At 39.1% G+C, this 16,165-nt stretch overlaps 1 protein-coding gene across 2 annotated transcripts in view; it reads right to left on the bottom strand.

The window, feature by feature from the left end:
* Positions 1-2,697: 2,697 nt before the first annotated feature.
* The window catches only part of LOC130105581 (interleukin-6 receptor subunit beta), a 35,172-nt gene continuing 21,704 nt past the window's right edge, over positions 2,698-16,165 (bottom strand). The window contains exons 6-14 of one of the 2 annotated variants that reach the window (XM_056271636.1): positions 15,174-15,256; positions 8,005-8,227; positions 6,608-6,796; positions 6,200-6,298; positions 5,243-5,380; positions 5,019-5,147; positions 4,826-4,916; positions 4,508-4,589; positions 2,698-3,700 (exon numbers count right to left, since the gene is read on the bottom strand). In XM_056271636.1, the coding sequence (XP_056127611.1) occupies positions 3,236-3,700; positions 4,508-4,589; positions 4,826-4,916; positions 5,019-5,147; positions 5,243-5,380; positions 6,200-6,298; positions 6,608-6,796; positions 8,005-8,227; positions 15,174-15,256 (1,499 nt within the window). In that variant the 3' untranslated portion in view covers positions 2,698-3,235. The remainder of the gene's footprint in view (positions 3,701-4,507; positions 4,590-4,825; positions 4,917-5,018; positions 5,148-5,242; positions 5,381-6,199; positions 6,299-6,607; positions 6,797-8,004; positions 8,228-15,173; positions 15,257-16,165) is intronic. The other variant, XM_056271637.1, reaches the window with a different exon arrangement.

Here is a 16,165-nt window from a genome sequence, read left to right as displayed (position 1 = left end):
TACTGTATTGGGGGGGGGGGAGGGGGGGGGAATGGGTCCGGGGTCCGAAAACCAGTCAGTATCTGGTGTGACCACCATTTGCCTCACGCAGTGCAACACATATCCTTTGCATAGAGTTGATCAGGTTGTTGATTGTGGCCTCTGGAATGTTGGTCCACTCCTCTTCAATGGCTGTGCGAAGTTGCTGGATATTGGCAGGACCTGGAACACGCTGTCGTATACGCCGATCCAAAGCATCCCAAACATGCTCATTGGGTGGCATGTCCGGTGAGTATGCTGGCCATGCAAGAACTGGGATGTTTTCAGCTTCCAGGAATTGTGTACAGATCCTTGCAACATGGGGCCGTGCATTATCATGCTGCAACATGAGGTGATGGTCGTGGATGAATGGCTCAACAATAGGCCTCAGGATCTCATCACAGTATCTCTGTGCATTCAAAATGACATCAATAAAATGCTCCTGTGTTCGTTGTCCATAACATACGTCTGCCCCACCGCCACCATGGGCCACTCGATCCACAACGTTGACATCAGCAAACCGCTTACCCACACGCCATACACGCTGTCTGCCATCTGCCCTGTACAGTGAAAACCGGGATTCAGCCGCGAAGAGCACCTCTCCAAAGTGCCAGACGCCATCGAATGTGAGCATTTGCCCACTCAAGTCGGTTACGAGGACGAACTGCAGTCAGGTCGAGACCCCCATGAGGACGACGAGCATGCAGATGAACTTCCCTGAGGCGGTTTCTGACAGTTTGCGCTGAAATTCTTTGGTTATGCAAACCGATTGTTGCAGCAGCTGTCCGGGTGGCTGCTCTCAGACGATCTTGGAGGTGAAGATGCTGGATGTGGAGGTCCTGGGCTGGTGTGGTTACATGTGGTCTGCGGCTGTGAGGCCGGTTGGATGTACTGCCAAATTCTCTGAAACGCCTTTGGAGACGGCTTATGGTAGAGAAATGAACATTCAATTCACGGTCGACAGCTCTGGTGGACATTCCTGCAGTCAGCATGCCAATTGCATGCTCCCTCAAAACTTGCGACATCTGTGGCATTGTGCTGTGTGATAAAACTGCACATTTTAGAGTGGCCTTTTATTGTGGCCAGCCTAAGGCACACCTGTGCAATAATCATGCTGTCTAATCAGCATCTTGATATGCCACACCTGTGAGGTGGATGGATTATCTCGGCAAAGGAGAAGTGCTCACTAACACAGATTTATGAACAATATTTGAGAGAAATAGGCCTTTTGTGTACGTAAAAAACGTCTTAGATCTTTGAGTACAGCTCATGAAAAATGGGGGCAAAAACAAAAGTGTTGGGTTTATAATTTTGTTCAGTGTATATTTATATATATACATACAGTAGTTCAGATCAGGTGGGTCGTGTTGTTTTTCTCAGCTTAACAGGTTACCAGTCCATCTGGTTAGCAGTTTACGTTCATATATATGGCTAATGACACAAATGGTAATTTGTAAAAAGACTGGATTAAGATTAGCTCTAGATTATTTCTAGACTAGCTAGATCCAGTCTTGTTACCAGATCCTGTCAGATGTTATTTGTTTTGTCTGGATTGTTCTGCCTGATATCCAAAACCAGTTAGAATTTAGTTTTGTCTGATAAAAAAAAAAAAACAGTTAGAATTTAGTTCTGTCAAATATCCAAAACCATTGAGTTCTGTCTGATAACCAAAATCATAGTTTAGTTTTTTCTAATATCAAAAACCAGTAAAAAATGTTGATCTGTTTGATATCCAAAACCTGAATTGAGTTCTGTCTGATAATCAAAACCAGTTAGAAATGTGTTCTGTGTCTGGTTACCAAAACCCATTAGAATTTGTCAAATTTCCAAAACCAGTTAGAATTTAGTTCTGTCTGATATCCAAAACCAATAAACATTGAGTTTATCCCCCCAAAAATCTGCCCTGTCTGATACAGTATATATATATATATATATATAAAAACAGTTATCGAGTTTAGTTTGATTTCCAAAACCAGATAGATTTGAGTTCCGTCTAATATCCAAAATCAGTTAGAAATTAGTTTAGTCTGGTATCCATTACCAGTTAGAATTTGTCAAATTTCCAAAACCAAATAGAATTGTTCCATCTGATATCCAAAACCTGTTTAGTTTGATTTCCAAAACCAGTTCGAATTGAGTTCCGTCTTACATCCAAAACCAGTTCGAATTGAGTTCTGACTGATATCCAAAACTAGTTAGAATTTAGTTTTGTTTGATATCCAAAACCAGTAAACAATGTATTTTGTCTGATATCCAAAACAGTCATAAACTAACTCATCTAATCAGCCAAAAGGCCATATAACGGCAGGACAGAGTAAAGCAGGAGACGACAGGTTTAATGCAAGGAGCAGTGCTAGTTAAGACCATCAGAAATACACAATGCACAATAATAAACAGGACAATTTGGTCCCTCTGAAGTTAAACGGGTCTGTATAATTCCAAGATGTGTCCGTGATGTAACCAGTCCCACGAAGGGGAAAGTGATGTCCCATCTGGGACTGTTTGTCCTTGACTATGTCAACAGAAAAAAACACTAATTACAAAATGTAACAGTAAACCAAATATCACAAGATGAAAGTAACATAATGAGAATACTTGAAGTTTTCAAAGCACCATACGATAATAAAAAAATGAGAAAAACAATACGCTGTCAACAGCACTGTTTTATCGTAGAAACAGAAAATATTTTAAGAAGTTTCCATGCGACGGAAGCAATTTTCCCACCTGGCACATTTTTTCCATGCAGTTTGTAACTGGTATCAGTGGTTTATGCACCTTTTTCTTTCTTGAGATGGTTTAGTGAGAGATATCGCATGTGGAAATGACTAGTCCTTGACCTCGACGAGATCTGACGGTAGGATAAGCAGTTCCTGCTAGGTCACAGTGTCAGGCAGAACAGTGAGCAGACCCAATCTCTTGAACCTGCCAATGAAACTTCTGTAAATCCAGTGCAATTATAATTAACTGAGGCTGTCTACACCAGACAGTTTCCAGATCAGGCCAGTTATCAGATTCCATTGCATCTGGCTTTACGTCCCAACCAGCTTTATGCCGTTTCAAACTCTCCTGTGACTTCCCAAGCCTGTGTATATCTGTCGATCAGAATGCACACAAAGATGGTGTTTGATATGAGGGCACATGTTTTGGCGGGCTGGCTGGAGAGAGTGGGATTGTGAAACCCCAGTCACGTAGGACTCGTTGTTTACGCTGTGATGAACTAAATGTTGGTGTCCTCCGGTAAAACCTGCAGGAAGTGCGAACACTCGACGAGCTCGGGAGTTCTGAATGCTTCTGTGGTTGTAACAAACGGTGCGTAGCTCTGGGACACATGGATGTAGCTGCTGAAATCTACTGGATTCCTTTCACAGCTGAAGAGTGAATCAAACAAGAGATCGGCCGCTGAGGCCTCCAAGTCTTCTGCTGTAGATCCAGCAGGAATGACTTGGTCTGGTTTGGTGTAGCTCTGGTTGAGGAGATGTGTCGGGAAAGCTTGAGTTGGTGCTGGTTTGGGGTCCAGGTGTGTTCCAGTGCTGTTGGTCTTGGTTTCGGCCTCATTGTCGTCATGTCTAACAGTGTGGTAGGCTAATACCTGAACTGGGACGTAGTCTTTCTCAGCATAATCCTGATAGCTTGTAGCTTGACCGATAGAGATGATGGAGCTCATGGTGGATGTTAGTTTATGCTGTTGAACATAGAAGAGTTGAACACTTCTACAATATATATATGTGCGTGAAAGAAGTTTCTTATGCTTACCAAGGCTGCGTTTATTTGCTCAAAAATACAATAAAAACAGTAATATTGTGGAAATATAATTACAATTTAAAGAACTGTTTTCTATTTGAATATATTTTAAAATGTAATTTATTCCTGTGATGCAAAGCTGAATATTCAGCATCATTACTCCAGTCTTTAGTGTCACATGATCCTTCAGAAATATTTCTAATATGCTTTTTACCATTAATTAACCTTCCGAATTATTTAAAACTCCAAACTAATAATATATTAATAATAATATTCTATAAATATATTAAAAAATATTCTGTTCACAAGTTGTATTTACCAGGATTTCACTTCATTCATATGTTATATTTCATGTTGTGGATGATTTTCTCTGACACTGTTGTCGTACTTGGTAACCAAGTACACCAACTTTTGACAAAACTTTATTAAAAATTGTTAGTATTAGTGGAAACTGAGTACTGTATCCAAAAAATATTTTCGTCCTTAAAATTTTTTGGTATGTGTTTTCCAGTAAAAATATCTAAATATACTTAAATTAAAAAAGGCCACATCATTAATATGGAAGGAATTTTCTTCCAAGACTGTAGCAAGAGATACAATTAATTCGCCAAAAATTATTCTCACCTACATATTTTAGTTTAAGATTATATTGATACCAAGAGGTGTATATATTTCCTCCTATCAGCATGTGGGTCGTATTGAAGAATCCCTGACCACGCTGAATAACTATAACTAGGGTTGTGTTTACCTGACATGGTTTAGTGTTGGACCAGACGGACAGGCTGCTTTTTGAGGGGTCTGGTACGGTCGGACAGAGACACTGTTTAATCCTAAAAAACAAACATAAATACAGAGACAATAAGTACTGCATGCTAGTAGTATGTTATCATATTAATTAAACACTGACATTTTTATCTAAATAAAAGAACATACTGCATTGCAAAGTGTTTTTAATATGCTATCTCCATTTATTTGAGGTTGTAAATATTGGACCATGTTTATTAATGCTCTCCTTGAATGAATATATTTGATAACTGAATCATGATTTATTTATAAGTTATCTTACCTCACTCTCAAGCATAATGGGATTATTAGTATCAGAAAACTCAGTAGTAGTGAGCACAGCAGTATGGGGATCACTTGTACATCCTCCAGCCCTTTGGACACACACGCAAACAGGTTTAAAGATAACATTGTGTTTATGCAGGCATGCATGAATGTATCAAAAATAAATTCAACCCAAATTGTGTCATTCTTACCCACAGCCACTATGTGCCACGGCCCAGCGGCGCCCCCTACTGCAGTGTGAGCCATTACACAGATGTTATAGGTTCCTGCTGTTAGTCCACTCAGAGATATCTGTTCAGCACTAGTGTAAACCTTCTCACCTTCAGATAGAGACAAACTCAAAAATGAAAGCTCAGTTCTGAAATAGTTCTGATATGGCTTTTCAATGTTTTGCAAAGAAAAGTGTGCGTCTTACTTTGGCCATTTATACTGTACAGAACAGTGTAATTCTGGATGAAGCCATGAAGTTTCTCTATAGGAACAGGTTCCCATTTCAGAACAACGCCGCTGCCGCTCGTCTTCAGCACTGTCATCTTTGGGCCGACAGAGGGCGCTGATACACAGGAACACATCAGTAAAGCATTCACACCGGCAACAAGGATTTTGATGTGCCTTTGCATACACTTACAGACTTCCTTTAACTACATGAACAGACACTGTTCATTGTGTTCATCTTGATATTTAAATACCGGTATTGCCATGAGCTGGATTGATGAGTAGAGTAGTCGAACGTAATGCAAATTAGTATTATTAGAGTAGCTGCACTGTATTATGATTATTATTATTATGATTAATATATTGCTTAGCTGTCAATGGAGATGCATTAACACTCTAAGATTTCATAAAAAAAGATCTTAATTTGTGTTCCGAAGATGAATGAAAGTTTTACGGGTTTGGAACGACATGAGGGTGAGAAATTAATGACAGAATTTTCATTTTTGTGTGAACTATCCCTTTAAGGGTGACTGGGGCATGTTGTCACAATATATGGAGTGACATATTTGAAATATGACATACTATATAAAATACTTATATATAATATGCTTACATATATAATATATAATATACTTACATATAATAATACACTTATATATATAAAATATTTTTATATACATAAATATAAATCTTCCACAACACATATAGTGGCTTTTCATCTAAATGTAAATAGTAATACAATTATGTATTTGGACTTTTGACTCACAACCTTACAGTTATACATCCTACTAGCCCCATTCTTCTCTAAAGTTCATGTTTCTGTCTGCTTTTTTTTTTCAGCATGGCATATGACAGAAAACAAATGACAAATACACTATTGCAGTACTACCACACCTTCAGTTCCAATAACTTTACATTTTTCAGTGTAATATCTGACCTCCTTCCTGTGTGAAGGCAATGACAGACTTGTCACTTCCTGCTCGTCGCCCATACAGACTCACGACTGACAGATTATATGGGACTTCTGGCAGAAGACCTAAAACACACACATAGACATGGACTAAAACTATTCTGTTCGAGTTATTTGATTAAACTATGATTATAAGTAGTAAAAGACGACAGTATGTTTTTTCATCTAAGGACGAAAAAGAAGGAAAACTTAACACTTCTTATGAAAGATGAATATAAAATGAAGTCAATAAAGAAATACAGTATATTAATGCCACCAGTAACTATGAACTTGTGATGTGATCCACACCAACAGGCCACTGTCATATCGACCAGCAAAAACAAACAAAAAATGACTTAGTGCGCATTCTATAGGAGTATAAGTGATTGATCAGACCTGTGAGATTAAAACTTCTTGCAGTGTTATTCATATGTTCCCAGTGAAGACTATCTGGTCCACTGTGAGGCACAGAACTCCACTGCAGCACAAATCCGCTCTCTGATTGGTTCAGTGCAGCTGTCCATTCCACCTTCAGACGAGTGTCGTCCAATGGGGTGACGCTGAAGTTCTGAGGGGGAGGGAGTTCTTCCAGGGCAGGAAATGGGAGATACATTTGGGATTAATGAACGTAAGGTTTCTGATAATGATGTTGTTTTATGAATGCTTGTGCAGAATTTCCCATATAATCATCACTATTTCATTACACGTCCACAAGGAAGTTGCTTTGAGATTTTTGCAGCAAGCATAAGAAAGCAACCGTTTTTTAGGTTTTTTTATGGCAAAAAAATTCAATGAAAAAAAGTTTGTATATTAAATAAAAATTGCGGTGCCTATTTTTTTTTAAACAAATCAGAGAATGAAATACTTTAAAACAAAGAAAGCTGCTTATTTTCATTTGATTATTTTCGTATCAGTCAAAAACAGTCAAACTTATCTATATGGAACTTTTTCCCCAAAATAAACATAACAATAGCCTTTTTATTTTACCATTTATGACTTAAACATCTCCTGATGAGCATACTGACACCTTGTCCGCTCACATTGGGTGCACCTATAAGCTTGTATCCTATTTTTCCTATTTTCTGTCGGGTCGGATTTATCCCGCGCTGTCTGCGGATGTGACGTCAAGCGCGTTCATGTTAAACGTTTCAGATCACTCTGCCACCACCGCTAGTCAGCAAGTAGCCTACACTCGCAAGCAGTGCAATGGATTTTGCGAATACACAGAAGAGACCCAGGACAACTCGGACACCAACAGTAACTCGACAGAAGACTAAAAAAGTTAAACCCCTGACAAGTGGACAAAAAAGATCGAAGATTGAGAGCGACCGGCGCCGAGCAAGGACTAGAGTGAACATCGGCTTCGCATTTGAGCCTTGGAGGGAGCTCAGATCTGTGTTGGGAATACGAAGTGACCCAGAAATGGCTTTTTTTCTTCGGAAAATGTAATACGTGATAAAACTGTTCATTGAAATAGCACTGTGTTGTTTTCAGTTCACTTGTAAATGCTCTTTAATATAATACAATATAAAATTTATAACACATTCAAATTCATTGAATTCATCAAATTAACCAAATATGATATATGTACACCTGTGATGCACATTCAATTCTACATTAATGTAGCAAGTTGCATAAAGACCAGCTAGGGCCAACAAGCAACCATAAATGACCACCGGTTTGGACCAGCTAGAAACCATGTAAACCAGTCCAGTGGTTATTAGCTGCATTTTCCAACACATCAATTCCACTGAAACTCCCAAACACGCTGAAGCATCACATCAGTGATTTACCTGCATCTGTGTGCGCGGGTATGTAGATGTGAGCTGGAGGTGACGTCCCGGCAGAGTTGGTAGCCGTCAGGTTGCAGTGACAGGGATCGGTTGAGACGGCGAGGACGCAGGAGCTTCTGGATGCGTTTAATGCGCCGCAGGTCCACTGAGATGAATCCAGCTCACTGCGACAGGACACTGAGTAACTCAGCACAACACCATTGACCTCAGGCCAGGAGACAGGCTGAAACACACACACAAAACCCAAAGATATTAATTATTATGAATAATTAGTCATGCTTTAAAGCAGGTCATTGGAGTAAGATGCATATCCAGGCAGATAGTGTAGGAACAAAATCTACCAGCAGGGGCTAAAAGGGCCATGAAAAGCAGACAAACATTGACCCCTTCATCACAGCCGGAGCTACAGAGCAAGTATGGACTTGCTACTGCTAAGACACGCTGCTGTAAAGCATGTAAGTTATGCTGCTGCTGCTTAAATAGACATCCATAAATCCGGTAGCAGATCTAGGCAGGTGGAGCTGGGGGAGGTGGAGGGTTTCAGAGAAACTCTGATAGCGCGCTGCAGGACTAGCTTACAGCAAACAATAAACCAGACTATTTAAATGGTGAGCAAGCAATCTCATTGGCTGCAGGATCAGCAAAGGCCAATCAGCTTGTGCCATGCAGTAATTATGTGATTGCTTGCAGATTGCATGTAAAGGATGTAAAAGATTGCATGTATCAGCCTGCGCCCTCTAGAGTTTCATGACTGAACTAGATATGTATAATACTTCTCAATTCATTGTTACACCTTTAAGGGGTCATATAATGCCATTTTTGTACAAGCTAATATGATTCTTTAGGGTCTAAATTAAAAGTTTGTAATATACTTTAATTAAAAATTCTCATTAGTATTGTAAGAAAACACTTATTTTACCTGGTCAAAAACAGCTCTGTTTTCAGCACGCCGTTTCAGTGCATATGCCTTTAAATGATCATGAGCTGCGCTCACCCCGTCTCTCTGTTCTGTGTGTACACAGTGTGTAACACAATAATACAATGACCATAACCCGTTGTTCAGTATAAACGTGGAATTATGAATTATATTGAGAACGTCATACATAGAAAACATGCCGTAATGTACCCTGACTGAGTGTAAACCTTAGACGCATTCATTATGAAGCGTGCAGCTAGCGATTTGCAAAGATTAATATATTAATATAAAGTTTAATAAAACGTTTCACTCACTTCAGTTCTTCTGGAGGTTCAGCAGGAACACGAATATCTGGTACCGATCCTTTTTAGCAAAGCTTCTTAGCAAAACCAGCTTTATACTGACCCTCGTTTATAAAGCAGTCTGGTGTGTGAAATGATTCGCGCAAACATGAAAGCATTGACGTTGCTCGTGGGGAATATTCCCTTCGAAAACAAAACTCAGCCACTGCGTCTTCAGCCGTTCGGATTCAGGAACATTAAAGTGACTGTGTTCGTTATTACACCCAAGAACAGAACACCACAATCGCTTAGAGCCATTCTGCTCATAGACAGTGCTCCGGCACATCAACAATGACCGCGCCGGTCCGGTCCGCGCCGCGCAGACTATGATTGACAGCTACCTCATGTGCGAGGGCGGGTCTGTGTTGAAACGCTCCCGTCAATCAACAATCGTAGGAGGGGCGTCCGTTTTATTGACGTCACAAAAACAAACGGCTCGATTTGAGGCAGGGGAAAACATATAAGGAGATTAAAACAAAACCACTGGATGGATTTTTATCATTAGTGACCCGATCTGGCGAAATGAGTCGGAAGTCGCAACGTTCTATTTTAAGATATGGGCCGATTATGTGGAAAAACAATGAAATAATAGATTTTTTTTTTTGGTGCTAATTTCAAAGAACAGACATTCAAAAATAATCTCCCAAAGTTTCGTAGTCCAGATAATTGAGTAAAGGTATCTAAATTACTATTAAAGTTTACAAAGTTTTACTAAATTCGCTGGAAATGAACATTGCTTTTCTCAACTCCTCTCGTCACCTCTGAGCATTTCCCGGGTATCCCCTGAAACGTCACTATCTCTGCTCTTTAAATGGTGTTACACGTTGTATAGAACCAATCAAAAAGCTTAGAAATGTACACAAATGCTGATTATTTGTCGATGGGAAGCCGTTTCGAGTGACCGGCACGCGATCATAGACAGTAAAAGAAATGGACAGAGCGATCTCATTGGAACTCAGTTGAGACAGTTGAAGCCCACTTTTAGCGATTTTTGAGCACTTCCGTTCCTGACGCGCAGACTCAGACCGACTCAAACTAAGCTTGATGACGTGAGCAACCTGTCTGACAGACGTTAATCTTCTAGTAGCTGTGCGTGAAAACTGCCAACGTTAATCTTGCAGAGACGGGGAACTTGAGCAAAGAGTTCTTTGGCGTGAGTGAGCAGGAGTAAGTATTCCGTTGCTTTTATGGACTCATTATCTATGGGCTTCTCCCTTGACGGGACGTCCCCCCGATTGCCTGCGAGCTTCTCCTCCTGTCTGTACGGTACTTTCTGTACAGCGCGACAGAGAGTCGAGTGGTTATGACGCAATCGTTAGCTTTTTTTTACTAAATCTGTTTCTACGGGGCCATAGTGTAACATAGAAGGTAATGGAGCCCTTTATGCATTGTCGTGTTTCTTTAGAAATAAATAATGGACAAATGGAGTCTTTAAACGCCTCAGATGTAAAGTTATTCGCTGTCAAAGTGACGCAAAAATGAATGGGAGTCAATGGAAATGCTAACGCAAGTGAAGTTCTGCTACAACATGGCGGCACCCGGCCGGCTTCAACTTCCGGTCGATGGATTACCCCCTTGCACGCGATTGGTCCAGTCACCCTACCGTCAGACTCGCAGCGAGCGCTCTGTGTAATAAACAAGCTAGCAGATCTCCTCAGAAAGATTAAATATTATTAATTTGAGAAATGTCGCTGTCAAAAGCGAGCAAAGTTGCCAAAGCGTCATCAAGCCCCCTGGCCATTGCACACTGAGTCCGCGTTTTTTTCGTATGGGTTTTTTCTTCGTATTGATTCGGTGGCTCCGAATTGTCAAAACACCATTCAAACTGCTTGCTACGGATGCGAAAAACTTACGATTGTTTTTATATAACGGATGAAAGTGTCGTAGTGTGCAAGCGTGATTGACATAACGTGATTGACAAATGTGAATGAGTGTAGCTATTTATCTGCAAGGAGAATTCATTAATGTGTTTGATTAACCCAATATTTGTTGGTATCTCCGTTATGAATTTGTTACGCTGTTATTGTCAACTAGCCTACACTAAGATATGATTGCATAGACTAGCATTATTTGATCTGTTTCCTTGTCTCTCTGCCTCTCACTTTCTCTCACACACACACACACACACACACTCTCTCTCTCTCTCAAGCAATGTAGCACCTCTGTTCAATCTTTCTGATTTTAGTACATTTTTGTAAAAGGTAGGCCTACTGTTAAATTATTTATTCAAATAAAAACTTTAAAATAATTTGAGCTTTAGCCTGGTTTAATAGCATTTATATATTAATGTCTTTGGTCAAATTAAGCTGTAAAATAAATAGTTTATCCCTTTAAATGTAATGGATTTTGAAAGATATCAACAAAAAACGGGCAAAAAACTTTAAAAGCGATTTTCTCAGGTTTTCAATTGGAAAAAGAGGGCAGACGACCATAATTCAAATGTGTATATCTTTACAACCATTCAAGGTATGACTTTGACTAGGATATCAATTGAAAGCTTAAGGTCTCCTCTTTCCATTAATACCAAAATCTCAATTTTTAAATTTGGGTCACTGTGACTCATTTTGCTGGATCAGGTCACATTATATGATGTTTGTGTACAGGCACTGCCAACACACATTTCAGTACAATCAACTTGTAAAAGTGCATGTACCATTATATGACCCCTTTTAGAAAGTATAATGTTTTTAAAACACATATCAAGCAACCAATTTCTGCAAAGAATCTGCAAATATTATAATTAGGGCTGTCAAATGATTAATCACGATTAATCACATCCAAAATAAAAGTTTTTTTACATAATATATGTGGGTGCACTGTGTATAATTATTTTGTATATATATATAAATACACACACATGCATGTATATTTAAGAAAAAAATATCATTTATATATAAATCTATATACAGTATATACATGAAAATATTTCTTAAATATATACAAGCATGTGTGTGTATTTATATATATAACATAATTATACACAATGCACCCACATATATTATGTAAAAAAAACTTTTATTTTGGATGTGATTAATCACGATTAATCATTTGACAGCCCTAATTATAATGCATTTTAAATTAAACAAATTATGAAAAGATAGTGCATTATAACATAATAAATACCTTTATAATGCATTACACATAAGGCTTTATGTTAAGCGTTACCAACATATGAAATGAAAATGAAATTACCAACATATAAAATTAAAATGAAATGAAAGCCCTAAAAAATGATTTTATTTATTAACTTTCCACCCACTTTTCCCAGTTTGAAAATCCCTGATTTAGATAATAAGGATTTACTTAGTTTATTTTGTTTGTCAGAACAGATTTAGTCCTGCTTTAGTTGATCCACACTAAATGTAACAGAGTGACTATAAAGCAATGAAAATGACAAACATGTAAAGGAGTAAACATGCATGGCACACTTCTGTCTTTAATTAGCACTGGGTTCTGTGTTCATTTCCTGTTCCAAATGTTCCTCTGCAACAGAATGAGCCATTTCACCCCACACCAAATCATATTAATCACAGTAGCTGTGAGCCTGGAGTCATTCTGAGGTTATTATCCTTCTAAATGTTATTGCAAGCAGTGAAAGACGAGAGACAAAACCGCTTATTAAAACCTATTAAGTTGAACTGAGGCCTCATTAATTATTATTCCATAAAACTCAACGAGTAGATGACGGTACGGACAAGTCAGGGACTAGATCTTCTTGTAGAATGATGATACTTTACATTGGACCCCATTGACTTTCAATGTATGTTCAAAAAGACATTAACATTTTCAGATTTATATGTTTTTTTTGTGTCAAACAGTCATACAGGTGAGGTGTGAACAACATGAGGGTGAGTAAATGATGACAGTTGTCGGAGTTGTCATTTTTAAAAAGGATTATCAATTTTGGTTGAACTATCTCTTTTAAAAAAGTTAGTCGAGAAGCAATCTGGTATAGAATACTCTACAGATTGTCTAATCACTAAATCAGGCGCTAAATGTGCTAAATTCAGCCATATCAGTTGATATGTGGAGGCAGGATGTGGTCGTGCTGTTTGTCAGATTTAAGCTGACAGGAAAATTTGAAAGAGTGTTGTTTAAAAGGGAAGTGCCTTGAGCCATATGCACAGTAAGAGAGTATAAATGAGTCTTTTATTTCAGTCGCTGATCTGCTTTACATCTCTATGTTTATGCTGTTGATTTGTTTTTGTCTGTATGCCAGGTGCGGACATATAAACATACACTCACCTAAAGGATTATTAGGAACACCTGTTCAATTTCTCATTAATGCAATTATCTAATCAACCAATCACATGGCAGTTGCTTCAATGCATTTAGGGGTGTGGTCCTGGTCAAGACAATCTCCTGAACTCCAAACTGAATGTCAGAATGGGAAAGAAAGGTGATTTAAGCAATTTTGAGCGTGAAATGGTTGTTGGTGCCAGACGGGCTGGTCTGAGTATTTCACAATCTGCTCAGTTACTGGGATTTTCACGCACAACCATTTCTAGGGTTTACAAAGAATGGTGTGAAAAGGGAAAAGCATCCAGTATGCGGCAGACCTGTGGGCGAAAATGCCTTGTTGATGCTAGAGGTCAGAGGAGAATGGGCCGACTGATTCAAGCTGATAGAAGAGCAACTTTGACTGAAATAACCACTCGTTACAACCAAGGTATGCAGCAAAGCATTTGTGAAGCCACAACACGCACAACCTTGAGGCGGACGGGCTACAACAGCAGAAGACCCCACCGGTTACCACTCATCTCCACTACAAATAGGAAAAAGAGGCTACAATTTGCAAGAGCTCACCAAAATTGGACAGTTGAAGACTGGAAAAATGTTGCCTGGTCTGATGAGTCTCGATTTCTGTTGGCGTAAACAGAATGAGAACATGGATCCATCATGCCTTGTTACCACTGTGCAGGCTGGTGGTGGTGGTGTAATGGTGTGGGGGATGTTTTCTTGCACACTTTAGGCCCCTTAGTGCCAATTGGGCATCGTTTAAATGCCACGGCCTACCTGAGCATTGTTTCTGACCATGTCCATCCCTTTATGGCCACCATGCACCCATCCTCTGATGGCTACTTCCAGCAGGATAATGCACCATGTCACAAAGCTCGAATCATTTCAAATTGGTTTCTTGAACATGACAATGAGTTCACTGTACTAAAATGGCCTCCACAGTCACCAGATCTCAACCCAATAGAGCATCTTTGGGATGTGGTGAAACGGGAGCTTCGTGCCCTGGATGTGCATCCCACAAATCTCCATCAACTGCAAGATGCTATCCTATCAATATGGGCCAACATTTCTAAAGAATGCTTTCAGCACCTTGTTGAATCAATGCCACGTAGAATTAAGGCAGTCCTGAAGGCGAAAGGGGTTCAAACACAGTATTAGTATGGTGTTCCTAATAATCCTTTAGGTGAGTGTATATTAAATATTAATGATGATGTCATTGTTAAGGTTAAATACATTTTCCAATAAATACATCAAGAATGGTCCATCGCACAGGAACGAAAAATCACAAATTAGGTCTTTTTAACATCTCAAATACTTCTCGATACTTCTGCAAAAAAGTCCCCAGTAATTTGAAATGTCTCAGATATCATAAACTGTGCTCAGATTGTGCCAAGATAAAGTCTGCAATCAAAGTCAGATATCTCAATAACATCGTGCTGTATGTCAACAGACTCATTTGTGTCTGTTTTCAATTCTCATTTCAAGGAATTATAGGTGAATCATCTTTATAAAAAGCTAACGCAAAATATCTGAGAAACACAACAATGATCTAATAAAGGAGGTGCCTGTTTGTCTGTGGGCTCGGTGCTTTAACTGCCTTTCTGCAATCATCCTTTAAATCACATCCTCATCATGTATATTTGAAAACAGATTTCTATAGAATAAAAGCAAACCTTCCAGAGCAGGGTGAGGCGTCTCTTTCCAGCTTCTTCTGCAGGTTGGATGTGTCTCCAGAGCCGAGGAGCCGCAGACGGGGCTGAGGAAAGATCAATCCTATAACTCATATTCATCCATACGACCACATTTAACCACACTACTAAACGCAAATGACTCTCTTTGTCATCAAACACTAAAACTGATCGTAAAGAGTGTTCTAGAATTGCTTTGAACAAGTGTGTGTTTGGTCTGATGTGAAAATGCACGCTCATTTAAGAGATTCAAGCCAAAAAGTGCCCCTATTTTAATGGTTCCTAATAAGGTTTGGAGTCTCAATAGGTTTACGGGCATCCAAGGTAAAAAAAAAAAAACACTTTAATTTTCTAATAATATACATTGCAGCATCAGCTCTTTTCTCACAGTGTCTAAACGGTCCTCATCCTTTGAAAAGAGCAGCAAAGTGGATTTGCTTTCGCAGCACAGAAGACAGCATCTTCTCCACATGTTGACAGCTTCAACTACAGTGTTTGAGGGTCAAAGAAGACCTTGTTTGCAGGCAGCCAATGAACACCAAAGGCTGGCATTATGCAAATTTGTTATGTCGGTTCATGCAGGAAGTAAGACTGGAATTACTGACAACTCGTTTCGGCAGTTCAGAATCGGTTCTTTTTTTTTTTAAGATTTTGTTGTTCGTTTTGATCTGTACATTTCGCTTTGATCAGACATTTTACATTCACAAACAGCTACAGTATATTATACACTACAAATACACGAAAAGTAATACCGAAAAAGCATAACAGGGGCACTTTAAAAGGGAAATAGTGCTGTAGGGATGACGTATTTTTGTAGGTCAAAACCCGGAAATGAGTTAGTATTTTAGCAATGGGGGTTTTTGGCTAAATGCCTGAAATGGCAGACAAAGGTCACCGTGATTTTGCCAAGTAAGACATGTTTTTGGATCAGCATACTTTGTTGATACTGGAACAACATTCTTGTCTGAAAATGTAGT

Source organism: Rhinichthys klamathensis, unplaced genomic scaffold (genome assembly GCF_029890125.1).
Source record: "Rhinichthys klamathensis goyatoka isolate OS25496 unplaced genomic scaffold, OSU_Roscu_1.1 h1tg000323l_1, whole genome shotgun sequence".
In the NCBI taxonomy this organism is placed as follows: domain Eukaryota; kingdom Metazoa; phylum Chordata; class Actinopteri; order Cypriniformes; family Leuciscidae; genus Rhinichthys; species Rhinichthys klamathensis.
Note: the sequence above shows the minus strand (reverse complement) of the source record. Positions and strands in the feature narration are given on the sequence as shown.